This window comes from Varroa jacobsoni, unplaced genomic scaffold (assembly GCF_002532875.2).
Source record: "Varroa jacobsoni isolate VJ856 unplaced genomic scaffold, vjacob_1.0 scaffold_130, whole genome shotgun sequence".
Classification (NCBI taxonomy): domain Eukaryota; kingdom Metazoa; phylum Arthropoda; class Arachnida; order Mesostigmata; family Varroidae; genus Varroa; species Varroa jacobsoni.
The window spans coordinates 40875-64149 of record NW_019213032.1 but is presented as its reverse complement, the minus strand read 5'-3'; the positions used below and the strand labels follow the sequence as shown (position 1 = coordinate 64149).

Genomic DNA, 23275 nt, shown 5'->3' with positions numbered 1-23275 from the left:
ATGAGATATGTAATAGATTTGCCCCGAGTTCCTAAATATTAGTACCCGTAGTAAGTGGCAAAAATGAATCATGATGGAAATTGGGGACCATTCTTATGAGTATATGGACATAGAAACTGTAAAATTCTCTGAGCTTTTATAATAAACAGAAAAAAGTCTACGGTATCTTGTACGGCGGTTGCTATTTGAAACCACATCATGCTTGTAGTTGAACGCATTATTCTTAATATTTATGTTTGATGCTAGCGGAGTCGGCTAGTGGTTAGGCCGTACTTTCTCTAGAATTGGACCCGCTGTATTAGCTTATATACAAAAATGATTTCTTTAAGGGGTAAAAGATAAGCTGACACACAAGATTAGTCTGTACGTTCTTTTCTACAGGCTACTGCTTACGATTCTGGGAGACAAGCAAACAGCATGTTTTTCAACCTTGGCATGAGGCTTCGCCGTCAAACGTTATTGTGCCTTAATTATAGTTGGCATGATTGATTTTGTTGTCGTTGATTGGTGAGTACGCTTGACCTATCTCACTGCCATTACCCTACCATTCAACGCCGGCCTGACAGACATAACCTGGCAAACAGTCAACGTCCCCCGCCCCCTCTAGCTGTACTTCTATTGGTAAGCCTAAATACAACGCCTTCATTTCTTGTTTGTGCTTCTCAATGTTTTTACTCGGCTGCGCTTCCTCTTTATACTATACAATGCTTTACTTTAGCGCTTTCATCCTATATACAGGGGGCTGTTCTGGCAGTATAAATACGAGAGTGTTTCAGGCGGTAACTAATCTCTTCTAGTTGAAGACATGCAGTGGCAGCTGCCGATAGTGAGTAAATGTTGAATGATTTATGGTGATATTGTGTCGTCTCATCTCTTTAATGAAGCGAAAGACTTGACGCAAGGATAGGACAACGTTCAGGGAACGGAAATAAGCACGAGCAGCAGCAGCAGCAGCAACAGTATTAGAATCAACCAGCAAAAATCAGTGAACCACAAAAAGAATTACCAATCGCTGTTTTGGAAAAAACAGCGACAGTAGCATCAATATCGACAGCCAGTGATCTTGCGATCCAGCTTCAACTACTTCCCCTCAGTGTGACAGCGACAGGCGTCTTTCAGCATTGGTGACTGGTGGACGAAAAAAGGTGCGGCTTCATCGTGGTGCCACTACCACTACCACAAATAGTTCAAGCTGTCAACGCGAACGCGATACGTTGCGTTACGATACGCTGAGGCTCCCTAGAATTGTAATTCCGCCTTAAACGAGACCAGTTCTAAGTGGACACGATATGATAGACGATGCAGCGAAGGACGGCGGCGGTTGCTGCTGCTGCTGCTGCGATACTGGGTTCAACGACCTTTTCCTGTCCATTCTCGGTGCTTGTATGCCCTCACTCCCTCTTTTTTCGCGTGTTCATCAATTGCCTGAATAGGCCAAACAGGACAAAGCCACACAGGCAGTCCATTAACTTTGGTTGATGAAAAAGACGGGCGGGAGCTTGGGAAAGATGGGAAGAGGATTTGGCGGTGAAGGTTATGCACAGCTCGTAGATGACAGCCTCCCCTTCATTGTTTGTTTCAGAAAAAGATAACTTTTTTTGGAGACGTTTTCCACCATGCAAGTAGAATACGATTAACGAGTATTTGCCTAAGGGCAGAAAATACGTTAATAAGTGGTAAAGAAATGGGCCAGTGTATAAGTATGCATATTGAAATACTGAATTGGAAGAAATAATATGAAACGAAATGATCAATATTCTTTTAAAGCTTCTCTATAGGGAGCGTAGAGGAGTCCGTCCCAAATGTGACCATTCCGATATGCGTTGTATCCTGTATTCAAGAAGATAAGCAGCTAGCTGGCCCAACCATTGATTTTATTCGGTCTAGGTTATAATTACCGTATTGTGCATGATACTGTACTGTTTTATCCTAGCTGCTGGAACTGGAAGGCCGTGATCGTAAAAAATCATGGGGCATGTCAAAGAGATACGGAAACTTCGAAGACAATTAGCGCAGTTTATTGTAAAACTCCTGAATAAAATGTCCGCCCTTGCTGCCACTTACTTAATATTGAAAATCGACTGATCTTAGATGAATACGTCCGTATTCACTCAGTCGATACACGATCCCTATTCACGATGTCCCATACCGCGTCTGGTGAGTGCTTTCTATTTTAAAACACTACATTCATTATTATAACATTCCTCCGATGGTGTTGACACGCTTCAACCGGTGGCTGGCAAATTTCCAAAAGGCCAAAACAATAGAGTCACTAGGGATACATTAAATTCCCAAAATACAAAGCCCCAGCTAAGGGTCAAAGCTCGGCTTTTGGCAGCGTACACACACACATATATAAGCTTACTTACTTGAAATTGGCAATTTATTTGCTAGCCAAAATAAGTGAGAGAAAAGCCATCAGGCCCTCACGTGCCGCATCGAATAGTTGCTAACTTATATTTTTGCAGTTTTGTTGAATTGTATTATGTGCGTGCGCTTGCGGTACCATACCCACATAACCGTGTAGCGAATAAAGGGTAATCCTTTCTTTGTTTTCTGATCTGGCTTGATGGATCCGCCGTGACGGGCGTTAGCAGTTCCATATAAGCTGCTAATCCGGCTACTCTATGTATTGGTCGTTCAAGATAAACAATTTCTTAATTTATCGTCTCTAGTGCAATAAAACTCTGCACATTGGGCAATATCATGGAAAAATTATCAATTATGTGTTTCACTGTACGAATTAGATGAACATATATATGTATATATAGCGTGCGTTTTTACAGAAAAGTCATCTTCGAAAGCAGAGCTTCAGGCTAGAAGTTAGTAGTTAGTTATGTTGGCTTAATGAAGAGATCATCCAATTATAAGCATGAAATTTAAACGTATCATTATAGTACGACGTCAACTTGAAGCTAATATACCTCCTAAACGGCCCAAGAGGCCATGTTAAATTGGCCACTTTGTGTCTAGAGTTAACTCTACCAATGCCCAGTGTATATATTCTAGAGGTATGCTGTATGGCGAACGATAAACACACAATAATAAAAACAAACCGCCAATCATGCCTGCTTGATTTAAAGATGATAAGATGGCATGCGCACACAACTAAGACCAATCAACATTGCGAGCAACTTTTTTTTTATGAATGTTGGCTTAAGGGAACCTGTCAGTTGAAACACAAATGTTGCAACCAGGTAATCGTCAATACTTCGTTTTTCTAGTAAAACGTAAATTCTCTAATGAGTCATAAATAAACGTCGCCAAGAGCGACGTTAAGGTACACGTAACGATGACCAGTGATTGGTCCTGTACAACGCGCCACGAATGATCTACTATTATTATTCAATATACTGTTAGAATAAGTAAATGTGTTTCTTAATATGAGTATCTAAGTCGTCGTGTCTTCTTATTCGAGGACTAGCAGTTAACTAACTAACATTAAGTAACTGTGGTGTCACTGGTGAGCAGCTGCTCACATACGTTCATGTTTTAGCAACCAAACGTTTCTATTAAATTGCATTAAGGAAGTTTAGGAAAGTTAAACATCCCCTTGTGAACGAAAAAGTAAGAACCATTTGTTTCTTTCATGTTAATAATATTATACGATTATATAAACTAATTACAGCTTCCATAAAGTGCTGGTGGACGTATTCGTTGTGTCATTGATTTAATTTTTAGAAAATTCGCTAGCTATAACTTCACGAATTTTTGTCTCTCATAATTACAAACTACCGTATGGACGCTGATCGCGCAGAACCTACACGATAAAAAGTGAATTGACCATAGCTCGCTGTCTAAGTACTTCGCTCTTGCTCGATTTCATAAAATCAATCGAAGGGCTCCGTCAGTTTTTTACGCCGTCATCACGATTTGAGTATCTGGCTCAACGCAAAATAGCGATGATTGCCGCCCTCGTTTCCTTCAGTGTCGTACGAATGCGATATCTTCGGTGATCAGGCAATGGCTGATTGGAGTCGATTAAAACCAGATGACACCAGTTCTCATATAGCTCGTAGAACCCTAGACTCCAATATTTTATTGAGCACTAATATTGTATCACAATCTACGACTCGTCGAAAAGAACACAAGGCAACAAAAAAGAAAGGGATAAGCGACCTCTTAGACGGCTAATGAATAGGCCATCGTAAGCTGCCTGAACGGCTCGGGTGATGCGAATCTCTTCTGTGGCAGCTGTACGCTTGACCACGCTAACAAGCAGCAGAGCCGTGCACGTAATCTGAACTCGTTGTCCTGGCCCTATTTATCTCGTGGCGTAAAGTAGTATATTTGGTGACGGCATATCACTCGACATGCGGTATGGCCTACGTTTGCTGTTACATAATTAAATCGGGACATGCTCTCCAGCCAGAGCGAGTCGTTCATCGACAAGATGAATGATTCGTCTTGGAATAATCTAGCAGTTTACGGAAGGGCTAGAGGAGAGATTTGCTCGAAATGATTCCCTTGTTATCTACTAACAGACGATTGATTCATGGTCACTCTCATTTATTTTGCTATAATTAGTTTATGTAGGTGTGATCCAGTAGGTTCCAGTAGTTATTATGGATCGAAGAAACTGTGAGTTACAAATAACTATCTATTGTAGTATAGCGGTACCCTCACGGTAGCAGACCAAGAATAACAAATATATTATAAATGATGGAAGAAAAATTCACTAGTACCATGTCGTCTGATTGTAACTATGATGTTATTACTTTCCTCACTGTTGCTCTGCCCTAACTAGCGATGCCAGCATGGCTGATAGACCCCGTACACAATCTAACTAATGAGCATATAGTGGTACAAAGTATATGTATGTAATCTGAAATAAAGAAAGATCTAATACATGCCTTTGGTCTATATAGCCTGATGAACCAATACGATATTAAGCTAGCGCAAATCAAATACGACCATACATCCAATCGGCGCAGTCTCATCCAAGAAATCTAAGCCCACGTTTTCGCTACAAGCGTTTTCGCCAACGGCCAGCGAGCGAGCGAGCGAGCGAGTGGCAAAATAAGCGGTAGATCATACGATGAGTCACGTTACCTGTACAACTTGAAAAAAATCGACAGCGTAAGCTGGAGGCCTAGCTATGCCACTGAGTTAGAAACAATTAAGAATCGTAGGCTTTGTCAATGTTTGTAGATGTGTTTAAACAAAGCACGCAGACTGCATTTTCTTTCGATTGCATATAATCCGATTAGATACGAGCGTAAGTGATTTGTCAAGTGAGTCGTATGGCAAGAACATTGTCACTATTGGCAAAAAGAAACGGATCGGTACGTTCCGCATACAGTAAACAACTAACTATGAAAGCAAACGGCAACAGCGACCGCATCGATAGGGATATTAAGCAAGGTTTAGTCCATCTCGTTTACAGGTTGCAGCTTAAATGTATCGGTTTTTTTGTACTATAATTATTGAAGTTGCCCAATACAATTTGTACTGCAGCAGTAAGTGCAGAACGTATGCAAGTCTGAAGTGTTACCGTCCTAAATATAATTACTATAGCTATATTCATTTAATACGGTAAAACACCTTTATACACACGTGTATATCGTACACGATGTAAATATTTCGTACGAAAGTTAATCGTCTGTAGGTCTACAAAAAGAAAATAGCTCGGACTTTTACTAAAAGGGCCTTGTGTAACGAGAATTGACAAAGCACAGAATGAGCTCGAAAGAGTAAAGATCTTATCGAAACGTTTCAAAAATATGTCAAACTATCGGCGATGTCGATTGTACCACAGCTGCATCTCATGCGCACGACAGAAAATACACGTTCTCTTCGTCTGCCTCGCCACCTTGAAATACAAGTATATCTTAAATAGACTTCAGGTAGATATTGAGATTAGGCTTAATAATATATGTAAATACTAAAGCAGGGACCAGCCCAACTAGCGGTCACCAAGTGTATCAAACTTTGCTTGTTCTGTGAATATAAGTTACAACGATAACTTTGCTCTTAAAACTTTCACGCCTCAAACATCCGAGCAAACTTCATGTGCCGAAATAATGGCTCCCTATTATTAGACACTCAACTATAGCCCGTGAATCTATTATAAGAGCAGTAAAAAAGTCTTGTGAAAAAAAAAAAAAACTTTAACCGCATCCAGTCGAGCTCTAGGTTAATTTTCAGGCCGTCAACTGTACCGCGAGCCAACTTCTTACGTCAAGTCACTTACTATACGGCAAAAACTATACAACGAAGCCACAATGGAACATCAATGAAAACGCTAGGACAAATCGTCGTAATTCTACCACATCAGGAAAATTTAAAACCCGAATGTACTGTAGGAAGCAAATAACAGACACACGCTGTTTGACTCGTCATAGTCTGACCGTTGAATTAACATTAGTGCAGTATTGTCATCCCCTCGCATTAATTCATACGCAGTCCTCTCATCTTCCGTTTCATCACGTTCAGCCAGTCTACATCTTTCCACCTCCTTCCTCATCAAGCCAGGTAGTCTTTCGCGCTTTTCATTTTCCCTCCTTCGTTCGCAGACAGCATTGCCTGACCGATGCAGTGTGTGCGATCTATTTTCCATCCGACCGACCGCCTTTTTTCTATCCCTTTGTATCCCGATAAATAAATAGATATGAATTAACGCAGCTGATATAACTTAAATTCAAATCGTCAACAACTACCACGAGCGCCACCATTCGTGTCTTGCCTCTTCGTTCGCGTTGCGGAAAGCATAGCGCAAACGGTCCCTAGTACCCCGCGACCCGAAGAGTGTTAACGGGATGATTGGTGCGGCGAGCCTTCTTGAAGGAGCGTCGCCGTCCCTGCGTCGCTATAAAAACTGACCGGTGCGCACGACCGGCCAGCACGGAGAACACAAAGTGCGCGCCAGAGCTCTGTCATCACAAAATACCTTTACCGCCGGTTGTTTCAGCCGTCACAGTTGTCAACGGCTGGGCTTTTGACGTAGGCAACCGGCAGCTGCTGCTGCTGCTGCTACCGGCCGTGCTTCTCGTTCATGCTATATATTTCGATGGATCATCTGTCGCCAAGTTCGGTCAATGTAGACAGAACCGAGACGGCGCTACAGCGAATCTACAATACGTGATACTCTCATTACATTGTATGAAGCGGTGATGACGATGACAAGCCATTACGTTGCCGCCGGTCGCTAGCAGCAAGAAAAAAGTGTAAAACAACAACCAAATACACTTGAACGTACACGAATATTAATACTAACAAAACCGTCAAAAACCGAAACATCTTGCTTTGACATTATTACAAGCAAACTGATGAGAGGCGTCTCCCTTTAGGTGATTCGAACAGTGATGTTAAAAGTAAAGTTCAGCAATGGCGGGCGTCTAACGATTTTTCACTGAGAAACACAACTGCGCTTCATCCGTTTGTGTGTTTGTATGTCCACATGGAGATCTACACATATGAAGCGAGATAAAGTTCTAAACTGATACAAACTTCTCTTACGTTCTTCAACAGGATCGTTGCATTGAAACACTCACATCTGTGTCATTTATTTTTTTATCCATACTAGGAAAGATGTTGTTTTCTTAATCCAAAGTCGAGCAATGCTGTGATTGCCATAGTTCACTCGGTGGATGTTACTCCCTGCCTCATTTGTTGAAGTTACCAGAAGTGAAACACAAAAAGGAAATAAATAAACAGTATATCTAAAACACCAACGTCCAAATGTCCCCTTTCTTTATTTTGGTCTCGGTTACGTTCCAGGCTTTGTTAGCGAGCTTATTGGCAGGCTAAACTGGTTTAATCCATGAGCACGGGCCAACTTACCAGTATAAAATTCATTGGAGTAAAATGCCCAAACGAAGCGGCCCATCCGCTACATAAACAGAAATTTCTTATATATTTTAATAGGTAGTACTTTAGAATTGTTGCTAACCGTATGATTTTCGAACGAACTATGCTAATATGAAAATCTTATGATCGAACTGACTAAACAGAAGTTTTATGCGTGACGAATAGCCAACGCCGTCGTCTACTCTGCTGTTTACGAAGTAGAGGCTATCAGCACGGTGCTATCGAGACGATGTATCAAATAGTTAGAAACGTTGGAAAGCGACATGTGACCGTTTTAGGGAAAAAGGAGATCCACCGCTGTAATACCTAGAATTAGCGAAAATACGTTATACTAGTTGAAAATATTCTATAAAAAGTTACTACATTACTTTGCCTTTAAAATTCAAGCCTGAGCTACCTTGCAAGAACTGACTTTAAATGTTTTAAGACGACGACAAATAAATCTATTTGATACGAGTAGTTTCAATACCCTAGAAAACGTTTGCGTCCTGGTGGGCCGCTAGTTACCCTTATGTAATATTGCATAGCCTTCACATTTCTAATCTCCGTTAACTAGTCACTCAGTCTTCAAGCAGAAGCTGCTAAAAGAAGACAATGGTAGATTCGATCACTTAGCGAGTGATATTTTGTTCTTAACGTGTGTGCTTTGTACTCGGTTGTAGAGCTGTCACGTAATGAGCTTTTCTGCAAATCGATCTCTCAAGATAGCGCCATCTATAAACATAAAGAAAACGCAACACAGCAATAGCCGAATTAATTAAGAAATAATAGCAAAACACTTGGCTCCCTAGGCGAGACAGCAGCTAGAGTGCCCCCTGTTACCTAAGCCTCGATATTACGTCCGTAGTTGCACGACTGAAAAGAGCGCCGTTCTGCATTATATATATATATATATTAATATATATTAATATATTGAGGTACTTGATAATTTATCGTGAAGTTCAGAACTTCATTTGTTTGTCTTCCTAAACCTAACAATGGCTTGTTCTTCTCGCAGATCATACCCAGCGCCTTAAACGCTTCTATTTCCAACTTTCAAACCTGGGATAAAGCATTACGTAGTCAATGTACATGGTAGCTTAGATATCATGACGCCACAAGATGTCAGGGATGTCGCCTAATAATATTACGAACAAAAGCGGGCTGAGGTTCTATCGTTGGAAGGACACCCCGATGCTTGCAGAACACTTTCGTTGTCTGCAAACATCGTCGCTTAGAATTAAAATATTTGCTTTGAGAAGGTCTACAAGCAAGTAAAGATTCCCAGTTCAATCCCGACGTTGCCTTGCAGCTTCTGGAATGGCTGATCGCCCGGGGCGGTGTCGAGCGCTAATCTATAATCGATAAACACTGCTTACGGTAGTTTACTTCTCGCGTTAACTGCATTGATCAAGTATCTAGAAAGCATTTTAGAAGCTGTCATCGTTGATTTAATCGGGCGGGTCTAAGTGGCTAAACTGATGCATGTGTGCAGAGCGAATGTACATCACTCACCATCTTACTTCTACATCCTCAACCAACATTTGATTGTTTTTTCATCTTTTACGCCCGACACTGAAGCTGACAGACATCATTTCAGGCGGCTAGCCCCAGCATGAGACGAGATGTGTTTACACCTAGATTCGAAATTGAGCGCCCCATGTTTCGTTCACTTCCGTCTAGCAGGCGAACATGTCTGCCAACCGGCACATGGCGATGATGGTTGTAGACTTGCAACTCTAGAAGGCAATATATTAATATACAATTGCAGGATTACTCAACGTTAATAGCTTTGCAGACACGATCAAGCATCTACAAACTCAAATGTTTCTACGGTTTGTTTTGCAGCTTATTAAGTTTCTATTGTACGATTTGCAAATAGGGCACCTCACAATGGGTCGTCGTTGCCTACTTTTTGTGACTTTCCTTCAATAACATTTTATTCATAACACCAAAAGCTGTGCCATAATGTAAAATTCGTCTAGAGCCGTTCTTGTCATAAACCACGTCGTCTGCAGCTTTTCCTAATAGCAGTGCTTTCAGCAGCAGACAACTTTAATACCAGGAAGGTTTACGACCCATACAGAGTTCGTCGTTCTCTGGAAATACCTTCTTCGCAAACTTTACGTTGTGAAATAGGACTTAAGGGCTTATGAAAAAGCTAATGAAGAAGAGCTAATACAAATCTATGACTTGTTCCCTTTTATCGAAAATCGCTATAGTAAATCATTAGCCTTTAGTTGATTTCAAGACCGCTAGTCTATTTGGGATAAATTTTAGTGGGCTTTAATAAGAGGCCGCTTCACACTGCAGTTTTACATCAAGGCTGGGTCATATGCAAATGCACTGTACCCAATTTCGGCAACGAGTTTAAGCAGCTTAAAAAACAGGCCTGCTTTTTTCGATATGGAAGCTGGCTGGTTTAATATTGTCTGAAAATATTATTAAATCCGCAAAATGTCAATTCAAAGCCATTTGTGGATACTATTTATAGACAATATTCAACATTGATCGTTACTACTTTATGCACAGCTGTACGATACAAAAAATGTTAGTTTTTTCTTTTTGGAAATTTCTTCCTGTCAACGAGTTTATATTGGCATTTAACAGCTCGAAGTGCTTTTATTCGTTTATCAACTTTATGAAAGATGGTGAAAATTATAAAATCTGGGCAAATATTTAACTCAAAAGGATTAACGTGGGATTTTTAGGCACACACACACACGAATCGCGCGGGTGAATCGGCAACCAAAGGGTAGAGGTGTTATCGACACCAGGGTGCTGAATGAACTTTTCCATTTGCCACTGAAGGCAAACCTGTTCTAGTTAATGTGGCTTTGATCCTAAGTGTATTTCTTTGAGAATAGCATGTTTACCAATAGAGAAAAAGAAAAAGCACAAGCTCACCCATTTTTAGTGCGTCTGTATTTGTCATAAGTTCGCGTTGCAACTGAGTCCCGCATTCAGCCGAAATGGTGTTAGCAAGAATCCACGTAAAATGCCGTAGACTTGAAAGGGAAGGTTCAAGTCAGCGACCTTTCTTCAAAAAGGGTTGTCCCAAGGTTCAACGTTTACGACTTCTGTGCACTGCACGATAAGCATGCGGCACTTTCCAACGCAATCTTGTGTAAAGGCCTGAAACGACTGGGTCCGTATTGGTTTTCCGCCTTTTAAACATTCATGAAGAGTGCGTACGAAAATGTCGTCAATAGGCTAGCTAAAATGTTCGAGTATCCGAACATTTCAGTTCCCCGGAGATCGCAACAGTTGGACCCGTCGTACGGTGATTCGCGGAGTGTGCTCTATGAGGGCGCTGGTGTTCGGTCCAATAAAATTTAGTTTAACTTAGAAACTTAAGCTTGCAGACCACTTGAAGCGTTTGCTGTCAACAACAGCAAGACAACGAGTTCTGTATTAAAAGTCACCTTCTCGGTTGATTTGTAAGTTTGCACGACTAGTCCGGTAAACAAATAAAACTCCATATACATGGACCCTTATTCTATTGAAGACGTTGAAGCAACACACGTTTTGTGCACAACTATAGGAGAATAAATTATCAAGTTATTTCCGTTTTGTTACACTAAACTATTAATGGTTCCCTTTACACAAGCATGTTGAAATACTGCAACTTAGACCAAACGAGTTTTACCTCGACGAATCGAAACATTGATCTCCGATATTGCTTATTTTAAACGCTGAAGTTACTCAAGCAAAAATTTGGTGAATACAAGATTTCTTTAGCACCACTTGTATCGTAGTTGCGTTATGCAACGTGACGTCATTGGAGAGCATTTCTCTGATGGGTCTTTTTTTGAAAAGAAAAGTCTATAGATAAGGCGTCCTATGATTGGGAAGCACCATATAGTAATTTTTGCTAAAGTTAAATGAAAAAGAAATATTAAAGCGATAGCAAAAATGGCATAATATTTGAAAGCAAATTGGTAAACATTTTACGGGTTATCGCAAGCTCGGTTGAAACTGCTGTGGCAGTTACTCTCTAGTATTGTATGATATCTATTTCAACGTACAGCAATTATGTTCTTGTACGACATAGGTGCTTAGTAAACTCTAGTAACTTCATAAAGTTATCTATAGGCCCTATCTGATGCCTAGAGTGATTGAGCCACAAGCTGATCCCTTTATATAAGAAACAGACTAGATGAGTGCAGATAGAAGTACCAACTAACAAAAAATATTGTTCGTGTACACACAAAACCCTCAAAATTTCTACCCCTATCGCATTTAAATAAGATAAACCCTAAAAATGCCTAGAAGGGGTCCATAGTTCTATGTCAACTCCGCGACTCTGCATTTCCTAACTTACTCCAAAACCTGTATTCGCTGGCAACCTCTATCAGAAAAATCGCACAATGGGGCAATAGGATATCAACCTGCTCCATTGTCTGCTGAGCGGTTAGTAATGGCCTGTGTGTCTGACTTGTTAGATATCTACTATCAATGGTAATTCATTACTAATAGAGGACGTCTAACTAATTGCATAAACGAAAAATACGTGTGTGTTCCGCTTAGATGGAAACAACGGACAAGATCTGAAGGTTGACTAACCAAAAGATACATGACATAGTTTCTAAAGGAGACTAAAACAATCTGATCGGAAGCACGGTAATAGTTTAAGTGCAGCATTTACAACTATCTCACGTAATACGAGTAACTAATACCGGAGCGAATATCTGGTACGATATTCTACGAGATAAAAAAAAAAGGACTACCAAAGCCATTCTGTGCAGGCTATCATGAAAATAGTTACTCACTAGCTCCTTATTTGCTCCTTTTCAATTATGTAATATATTATTCATATCGCCATTTTGATAATGCTGCAACCATATTTTGGCTACATTTCAAGTCATTTTCAAGCCAATTCCTACAATCTAGGCCGGTTTTTTTTGTCATACAAAACGTATCGCATTGTGACCTAGGCATACAAGCGTCCCACAAGAAACTGATATATTTTACATAAATGCAACACACTGTGTTGTAATAGAACTCTGTAGTAAATAGGCTAATTTTCGTCTGACGTTACTCACAGTGCACTGATGTTAACATTTTCTGGCCGTTGTAGAACGCGTCTTAGGCGTGCCAGGCCGTTTGGCATGATAAGTCTGGGCTCGGAGAGTGCGTTGCACTCCATCAGCGGTCCACGCTTCGACATGCGGCACTGACACGGCGAGCAAATCGACGGCGGGCCGTTTGACGGCGATAAAACGGTTACTTCGGTGGCCGTTGTTGTTGGATTGGGCAAGGTCGTTTCGACTCCACCTATATCGACTCTGTCGGCAGCGGCGGCGGCGGCGGCAACGACGACGACGCCGCATAGCGCTGACACCAAAAGAACGTAGCTGAAAATCGCTGAGATCGAAGTCACGTTGATCAGGAATCGCGCAACAACTCCACGCACTTGTATCCAATACGGACAGGAGTCCATAGGCATCGCGGAACCGACGGCGCGGATGAGCGCAACGGGATCGGCGTTCTCCTCACAACTCAGTTCAATAACTACATTTAGATAGTTTCATGGACACTTCGCTCGACGAACAACGCACGAGGTCAAACAGGCACAAAGCACATTTTCATCCGACTCATATTCCCAAGCAGCAACGGTGGGGCGCGAAGTTTTCTTCTCTAAAGTCGGTGTGAAAGATTCTGTTTGTTACGATTTGTTTTCTCGTTGTTCAAAAGATATAAGTAAAGATATTTATTCACAGATCACCGCACACGATTGCTCACGGAGTAGTTTATGAAATTATCTATTTGCCTGTATATTAATATGTGCAGATATTCTACGTACGAAAGCGATGCCAGTAAATCTACCCACCGTGAAACTCTACAAATTATTTACCAGGCCTAGGTACAGGACACCAAGTGATCAATTAGGTCTAACACCAAAGGATCGTAAGGTTTGTCGCTCTTTGCTCTTCAGTACGATATTACCATTCTTCATTCGCAAACATCTCATTGATCCCGAAGTCGGTCATAGGCAGTAGGTAACTCTGAGACGCTGGCTGATCTCAACTTTTATTCAATCTCCTACCTTTCTCATAGAGGATTCTTCTTACGAGTGTTTTTTTGCATGTGAATATAGCTGACGTATATATATATATATATATATATATATGCTTTTGTCGAACTGCAATTACACAGATACAATTACAACCTCAGACCACTTTGACTGTTTCACTCATTGTGGATTCTGGACGGCATTCCCTTGGCCTCCATATGAAATGAAATCGGCCATAGAAAGAATTACGATGGACGGACAGGCGCACGGACGAATGATCGAAAGAATTACCGCCTCATTCTGTCGACTGCCAGTTCTCTTGGCTCTGCTCGGTCCGCTGATCGTCGATCGATCTATTACATTACAAAGGAAGCAGCGTATGTTGCAGTGATGGTCATCATGCTACACTGGCTGTTGGTCCGCCACTGAATTGCTCGTTAGCCGCTTTCTGTCGTTGTGGGGTTGAGCGTATCGCAGAATGGAGTGGGGATGGGGACATTCACGTGGTCCGCATCGGCCGGCGTCGGTGTTATCAGCTTGTGCCTGCTTGTTGAGCAGTTTAACGTGCACTGCTACCGCTGCTGGCTAGAAGCTCCAGTCGGTGGCTAGAACCGTGTTCGAACAACTGGAGTCAGGACCATCCGCTGTTTTCGACGGCGGCGGCAGTGGCAGCAGTAGGACAAGCAACATGAACGACGATGACGCTCAAATCTAACTGTGGTGTCGTTGCCAGAAGGCAGTGGCAATATCACGCACTAGCTGATTAGCTTCGGCGCTCAAAGAAGCGAGTTCCGAAACCCAGCCGGAGTATCGCCTCGGGGCTCTGCAATTGACTGACTGTATACCAACGCTGACCAGTGTTCCCGATCGATCAACAGTGGCTGGTCTTAGCGCCAGCAACAACAAGCATCTATCTACCGTTTGACCATAACGAACAACAGGAACTTAACGATACAGCAACGTCAAGAACCCACCGAAAATCGTATACTTGTTTTTTTCTACCCTACAGTAGCACCATTTCTACTGCCAACAACTTGGACACAGCCGTCAGATAGCCGTCGTTGCCGCTACTACTCATTGTGTATCTGTGCTTCTGCAGTGAATGAGCCTGTTTAAGCTTGGGCAAGCTTCGGTACTCCTCCTGTGTTTAGGACTATCCCGACAAGTGCGGTCATCGCTAATCGGTAGCACACGAAGTGCCGATAGTTTTCCAGTGCTACGGCGATGTTCGGTTTACTGCTGCTGTTGTTGGACTGATGCGCGCTAGGGTCTGCGCGAACTCAAAATAGGACTCGACGATCCGGAGATTTATGCACAAACACCGTTTTCACCTTTGAGTTCTTCTGCCTCTTTTGCGTTAAGAACAACCACGAAAGCAGTGAACGCAACGCTACAAACAGCTTTAATCTGCTATGACAGTAATTGTTTTTGTTGTTGCCTCTTTAGTCAGCTGTGACTCACTCTAGTCGAACAGCAGCGACACGAGCTGTGACCGTGGCATCAGGAGCAGCCACTGCTAAAGCAACGATCACATAGTGATATTAGCAACGGGACAGCACTTCACTAGTATTTAGTCTGGCGACACATAGGGCAGTTGGTGCTGATAGGAACAGACTCTCAAGACAATTACAAGCGTGAGTATTCGCAGAAAGCACAAGCCACAGTACAGATGAAGAAACGGTGAACCGGAACAAGGCCAGCACACAGGCGAACATGGCAGGCCAGCTCAAGCAGGAATCTGCATTTGTCGCTTACTGATAGGCAGCACTGGTTATGACACTAATTACAGTGGCATGACTAGTCAGTACGATGAAGGCTTCCTTCGCCTGGTTATGCTGCTTTTCCGCGCTGCTGGCGAGGTAGCCTGTTTGTCCACCTGCTTCTTTCGCTGGCCTACTCTTCTGGATCTGTGCCGACTATTTTGTGCTATTCTTGAACGTGTGTATATGTCTTTTCGTGCCTCACTGTGTGTTTCGTATGTTTCGCCGCTTAGTGATAATGATGATGATATGCGTTTGGTTTGCTTGCAACCCTTACGTTTCGCGCGCACCCCGCAAGTCTGGACGTCACTGATACAGTTGCCAGAGGGAGGCAATGACCTGGCACTCGCCCTAGCGCCGACCAGCGCTCGGAAAGGGCTCGTCGAAAAGTGGAGAGAGCCTCGCACTGGAAAGGGACACAGCGCAGGCGAGGTAACTCCGATGCAGCTCCCTAAAGGGAAGGGGAACAAAGGCGCACACTGCATGTGTGAATAGAACAAGCTGGAATAGGATAGGCGGTCAGCTAAACAAGGAGCAGCAGCTGCAACTGTGGCATAAGCTGTAGCTCCTTCTAAGGGTAAAACCAGTGCGAGGCCATTAAGATGAGAACAACGCAATGACAAGGGCTATAAAGTTGAAGAAGATGCGTGAATTAATGAGGAGTTAGCACTGACAATTTGACAGTTGGCGGCGGCGTTTGCGTCCTTGATCAACAGTAGTCAACGATCCGTCACAACTTTAAATTTCGTTGAAGATTTTAGCGAACGTATTGATTTGTATCTCTTTATGTCTAAAACAACTATACTGTTTTAAAACGTGAGCGTACTTCTCATGCACGTGTATCCCTTCAATTTGCTTATTGTCGTATTGTATTTATTGAAATTCGATGAACTCAGTTAGCAGTAGTGGTAAAATTTTCGAGGGATATGGCTTCGACAGCCGGCACACTTAAAATATCCCTCGGAATCTAGAATTCTAAATTGAAAACGATGTGTCCATACATTCGTTATAGTAGGTAGTCATAAGATTTTTAATGATTTATGCCCCAGTTAAAATGCAGTGTGTTGCGTGTTTGCCTGTTGAACATACAGAGATGTAACGGTATCCGTTTGAAATAGTGCCTGACCAATATTAATTTTATTTGATTTCAAGGCAGTAAAACAAAGGATATGCTGTACCAGGCCTTTTTAAACTATCTCTTCATCTTCAGATGTGATAACAAAACAATCGAAACTAAAGTACTTTTTGAAATTGCATATATGCAGGAGCCTGTTCTTCACAAAGAACGCCGTCGGGCCTTGACAAACTTCTGAGTACGCGATTTAGAATTAGCATTACAGATGAGCAAGTAGGCAAGGCCGATAAGTATGCAGGAAGGGCTTTAACTTAGAAGATAACCAAAAAATGTTTGACTACGCATTCCTACAAACGCATTAGGCCGGAATAACGGTTTTGGCAATTTTTTTTTACTGAGGAAAGCCCACGCTCTTTTTTTTATTTCTGCGATAATAAATTATTGTGGGACGTATCCTCCTTCCTTCAATGTTCACGACTTGTTCTTGTCTTTTCATCAAATACTATATGCCGTCTGCCCAGAAGATGGCGGGTTTTTTTCTTAAAAAACTTCCCAACCACACTTTGAGCTCTTGACCTATATCGAAGCTGGTTGCCCTAAGGCGAAAATCCGATGGCAAAAGCGTGAGAAAATATAGAGGGTAAACCTCCAGATTCGAAGTCCAGGAGGGCAATTCTGACGATATTTGCCGTATACGGCCTTGCGTTGGTCTGGTAGAGGACGACTTGACCTCGTCTGTCATGCCTTTTTTCTTGAATAACCTCGTTGATCCGATGCAACTACGCTGAATAAACGTGCAGATCAACTATATCGTTAGTAGAAAGTATTTGACAGTGAACCAAGCCCTTGCAGTTGCACCAAATGTAAAACACAACTCTTGTTTGTTTAGCTGAAGATCTGGTTATTCCCTGATCTCTGACGTCTTGCCTAAAGCCATCGATCTTGGTCTCTAGTTTAATATTGGCGAACAGACATCACTTCTCGTCCCCAACTGTGGCCGCTTATGCTCAATACCAGGTGAAATGTTGAAATGAAGCATTAAGCCGTAATTCCTTTTTGGATTCAGAAAATTCCAAGTTTCCCTTTAAACCAAACGGACGTGGGACGGTTAATGACGGTTTTGTGGCTGTAGTCAATAGTTTTGGCCCATCCTCAAGCTGTTTGTAAGCCGTTTTCCTCCGTTTCTTTAGACGGTTATCACCAAACTCAGGTTGTCCGTCAAAAGGGGGGGGGGGGGTATTCTCCAGGTTCTCTGCACACGTACAAAGGGTGGCTAGTTAATTAAGACCATTGGTTTTTAGACATTTGCTGAGCTTGTGGGCTCATACGTTTGGAAACATTTCAAGCAGTCTGCTATTCGGAATACCGTAAACACTTCCACATTACAAAGATGATTGCCCAAAGCGTGATAATTGTGCATCCTGTCCCGAAGCGCATTAGAATTATTAATACTTTTTAGCCTAAATTCGTTGATGTCAAATTACGCTTTGTATTGCAGCGGTATAATCGTTTGCGGAATGGTGTTGCGGTGGATTTACTACAATTCACAGCAATACGGTATATATATTACTTAAGTCTGCTGGATTAGCAGGTGTTCGCGTATTTATTTACTTTATTCTATAATACGTAGTCTCGACTGAAAAATCGGATATGCCAAAATCAAGTTGTGTCGAATATTGGGTCGAGAGAAAATTTCATCACCGATGTTCAGCAGAACTTAGGCTTAAACTGACAAGGTTCACAAAAGAATCCTGAACAAGCGCCAGGCACGCAGAAGATCGACTAACTTCAATGTTGTCCAGAATTCCTACCGTGGTCACATTAGAGAAATATCGAGCTATCTCATGGAATCAATTTCGACCGTTGACCGATTCCGATAATTTTTTTTTATGGAATTCGCTCAGTCGAATACATACTTCCAGTAAAGCTTGACATGCACAGCTCAATACAACAGGCAAACTAATGGTAGATATCATGTTGACTGTGAGCGCAAACTTTGGGCTCGAAGCTTGTTATCGATGTGCTAAATCCGAGACAGATATCAATTGCAGGTCACGTCAGGCAAGCAGCTTGTGCGGTCGAGAGGCCGATTCATCTTTTGATAGCTATATTTCTTCGGAAGTCCTAGGTGTTTATTTGATCTCACGTGAGCGTTCAGACCACCAGCCAGCCGCGTAATGTTGGGTCGTAGGGTTCACCGTAAATATGCTGTCATCAGATAGAGTTTGTTGCCACCCTGCTGTCGAGAGGTGACAATAAATTTTCGAATGATCTTCAGAACTTTGGGTATTTCCGCAATTCTACAAATTGAATCAAATAACGTTTGCAGGCACTACTTCTCTACAGTACTCTATAGTAATTAACTTACATTTCTATTAAGAGAGTTACCTTTCGTTAGTTAAGGTCTGTTCTCAGAGCGTTCGTCCGATGAAGTAAGCTTGAATTCTGACTGAGTAGTAATTTTCCTTAAATCCCCTCAACCGTGAGCCCAATTCGAAAATGAAGTCTCAAAGTCCATTTAGTAGTCAGTAAAATACGAAACTTCTCTGTGCTTTATATCTATGACGAGGGATCATATAAATGAGTAATTAACGACGGATTTGTGGCGAAAAAGGGTCCTTGAAATTGTCACCATCAAATGCTCGCCAAAATTGTGCCCAAATAAGATGTGCAAAAAATGAAGAAGAACACATGTAGCCACAAAATGACAAAGGTTTCATATGTGTAGATACTACCCATTGCCAACTGGCAAAAAAAAGCCACATCTGCCTTGTAAAATTCTTTCTTCGAGGCTTCATCGGACCTTATTACAGTTGGCTTCTCTACCATATGCTGAAGCGAGCTCAGCAACTTGGAATGTCAAAATTCACTGTTAAGCAAAAAAGCAAAAATATGTGTACCCTTTAATAAAATTCGTATTTGATGACATGACATGGACATGAACGCTCAAGAGCACTAATGAACGTAAGTCCTTCTTGTAACAGTTTATCTTATATTTTAGTTAACTCCTAAAACGTTTCGCGCGCACATAGACATAACCTTCATGTTCGTCTTAGCCTAAAAAATGGTGAAATCTTGCTCTAGATAACGTACTATAGACAAAAATTGTAATGTAAATGGCGTAGGCTAATTATACATCTAACGTTGTCCGTGATTTGTATATTAAAAACAGAGGGGCACTAGTTGGCCCTTGTTCCTACAAAATATTCGACGCTAACTACTACGACGCGACAGCACCACCATCACATGTTACTAAATTATATCAAGTAGCTAAGGTACCTACAACTGATAATGCCAGTTAATTTACTAAACGTCCCTTTATTGAACCAATCGGCGCAAAGGATGCCTTGTAAATAGAACTTTTATATTTATATGCGCTTCTGTGCGATTCAATGACTCAGTGAAGCTTACACCCATAGCGCAGATATTTCTCATTTAATAATATTAAAATAATGGTAGTAAATTATTTGTTGAACATAGATTAACTCATATTTTTATTGGTCCAAGTCACTGAATTGGTCATATTATCTGCAACGAAATCGTGAAGCTTATAGAAAAACGCCCGATGATTGTTATTAAGGGCATATTTTTTTGGCTATGGCATGTTCATTTGCATAATTCCTATGTGAGTGGAGCTTCACATCTCAATGCAGGATAGATTTAGCAGGTTTGAGCAGCATGCAGCAGGGTACGGCACGGCTGTACATGAACAAAATGTGCACAGATTATATACAAAATCTATTTCAAACATCTGTAACGATTACGAATAGGATTCAAAGGAGGGCAGTCGTCTCGATTTGTCTGCTTGTTGACTAATAGGCTAATAGAGATGAACGTGCTGTTCTTGAAAAGTCACGCCACATTTTTCCAAAAATAAGTACTCTATATTGTTGAGCCTTTGCTCGTTTATTCTATATATAGTCGTTTATTCTATCCCTTAATCGTCTAGAGGTATGTCAGCAAAAGTACATCGGTAAAAGTAATGTAGGAAGACGTTGTTTTGGGCCACTGTAGGCAGCCAACCGCAGTAGGTCGGCAAGATTGCACGGTACGTATTGACAGAAAAAACATTTCGAAGCTTCACTTGATAGAAGTTAAACAATTGCAGACAAAAATACTTCATTATCTACAGATTGATATGATATTTTTCATGTCTCTAAGTTGTCAAGAAACAATAAAAAATGAACTGTATTTATTGGTCACTGAGCCCAAAGTACCTCTCAGGCTGCTCGGAGATACTGTCCATGACAAACACGGGTCCTGGAAGCTTCTCACAACAAATCCAGGGCGTTAAGCATATCGCTCTCAATACGACGAAGATTTATCTCTACAGACCGCTAGTATTTCTGTACAAGAGTGATAATGATTGTTGTTATTTATGTACGCTAATATGACGGCACTCGTATTTAAATATTGTAACATTACGAATGGCACCGTATGCGTTTACCTGTTACGGTTAGTATCACGCCCATACCATAATAGTTTACAGCCTTCACCGATAGCCTCACTCGATCACAGCGACCTTATTTTATAAATGCATATTCATCTATATCAATTCTGTCGGATAATACGTTGGCGTTTGAATTTTTAATTTATTATCATTTATAATAGGATCACGATAGGGCAGCTGAGAGGTGCGATACCCTTCTCTATCCAATCGTATAGCATCAGAAGCAGCAGTAGTAATGGTGGGCCCCCTATCGTCGGGCTGTGTCGTTTGTTCGTGTTTATTAGTTTATTCGTAGCGCCCAATTTGGCTATAGCTGACCGTTTGTGACATATCATAGGTGAGATAAGCCACAGATATGGCTGTACGCAACTAAAATGAATGCAACTACGATATAGTTCGCTTATATCGTCTCGCTGCTAAATACTGGACAAATTACAAAAATTATTTGCGTATTTCTACAACAGATGTGTTTCGAGCTTGATTACTGGTGCAGTTGCTGCTTTTGTCTGCTGGCCTCTCAGCTACGAGCTAGGCTCTGGACCTAGACGACCTCACGAATCCTTAAACTTAGTAGGCAAGCGCCGCACAATCACGCGGATAGTTCCGTGACGACTGGAATAGGCTGCCCGTTTGTCTGTCTAATTGAATGTGTCACAACCGTAGACAGTTGAAGGTCTCGCTATCTAGTATCTACATTTACGTATATAGAACCGACCTTCGTAACGCCAGAAATACGCCAGTGTTCAATACACCTATCGAACAGACTTCAGGTATCTATTTGCATAAAAAAGAATCACGGACCTTAATATATATATTAAAACAAATCTTACTCTTAACCATTAACATGAAATTTATATATTTATATTATAACAATTAATCTAACTAGTACGTACATCCTCGCTTCTAGCGAAACTCATCTGGATACGTATAAAGTCATGGTAATAAATCGGATTCTCATAATAATGTCAAACATCGTCCTTTTAACGATGTCAGTACATGCATGTATGTTGTCTACAACTTTATATGAAATGATACTGCTTTGCGTCTCGGAAAATCTTTTGATTATGAGGCTATCTGTCCTTTGCCCACGATCGTACCTCCAGTAATCACCCACATAGATATCATACGCAAGCTAGATTCAAATTGTAGAAGTGTCGTTGACAACAGGTTCTTATTGCGAAAAGATATAGATTACACATGAAAGAGAACTGAATCAAAAACGTCTGAGGCGTGCTGCCTCAGAAGATAGCTTCGAGGTGACTCTTGAGAAGGTGAAAACTAACAAGATGCATGACCACGCTTTGGCAAAACATTGCCCTGCCGTTTATCAGAGACACAGTCGAGGGCGTGTTCTTCGACTTCACACCCCTATGAAAGATACAGCGAATTCAATGAGCTGTGTTAAGCGTCGAGAACAGTGTTCCAAAGAACATCGACAAATCGTTCAGGCCATGACGCCTTATAATAGGTTCACCTGTACGAAGCGATAAAAAGGAGTCATAAGCCCCAATGAATCTTCTTCCTCCTATCCTGTTAGGGGTTTTTGTGTAATTTTTTTTCAAAAGCATACAACTTCTGAATGCCCACTGTAAACACCGATCACGCAGAAGTCACATATACTGGGAGCGTAAGGCTCAATATATCTGATATTTCTGGACGCGCTTCAAATAAGTGTACTATCCTTATGTACATCATAATTCCTCTTTTATACAGGGCTAACATCTTGCGACATTAACACACATACTACAGACCCGTTATATTCTTTAGAACAGAAACATTTCACCGGTTTGTATTCCCACTATTTTTTAATACATAGAACTATCACCTAGTTTTGATGGTATACATTCAACTAAACGTTTCAACAAAAAATTTGCATATAAATACGTAACAACAAGATATATGATGTAGTAAATCACAAGGTTGTTTCATTATTTGCTCGACTGTAGCATTCGTGAGCTGAGAACTTTGCGACACAAGTGCTTAGGCTGCCGAACCAATCGATAATGTACCAAGCTCCTAAACGGGGGTGCTAGCGAGCAACTAGCTGCTATATATGTACACATTTGTCACGATTTTTCTTATCACACCTACACCTCTCGTTAAGTTCTGTATATAATTTGTGCTGAATTGGGAAACGAGTAATAACCTGACGGTTTTTTCTTTTTTGACTTCTTGCAACTGTAGTG

General features: G+C 41.4%; 1 protein-coding gene across 2 annotated transcripts in view; it reads right to left on the bottom strand.

The window, feature by feature from the left end:
• LOC111267974 (uncharacterized) overlaps nt 1–23275 on the bottom strand; it is a 100070-nt gene that overhangs the window by 74868 nt on the left and 1927 nt on the right. The window contains exons 1-2 of one of the 2 annotated variants that reach the window (XM_022846619.2): nt 13622–17072; nt 12834–13428 (exon numbers count right to left, since the gene is read on the bottom strand). The exons of the other annotated variant lie outside the window; for it this stretch is intronic. Coding sequence (XP_022702354.1) covers nt 12834–13237 — 404 coding nt within the window. The 5' untranslated portion in view covers nt 13238–13428; nt 13622–17072. Of the gene's footprint in view, nt 1–12833; nt 13429–13621; nt 17073–23275 lie in introns of those variants that run through there. 2 annotated transcript variants of the gene reach the window in all.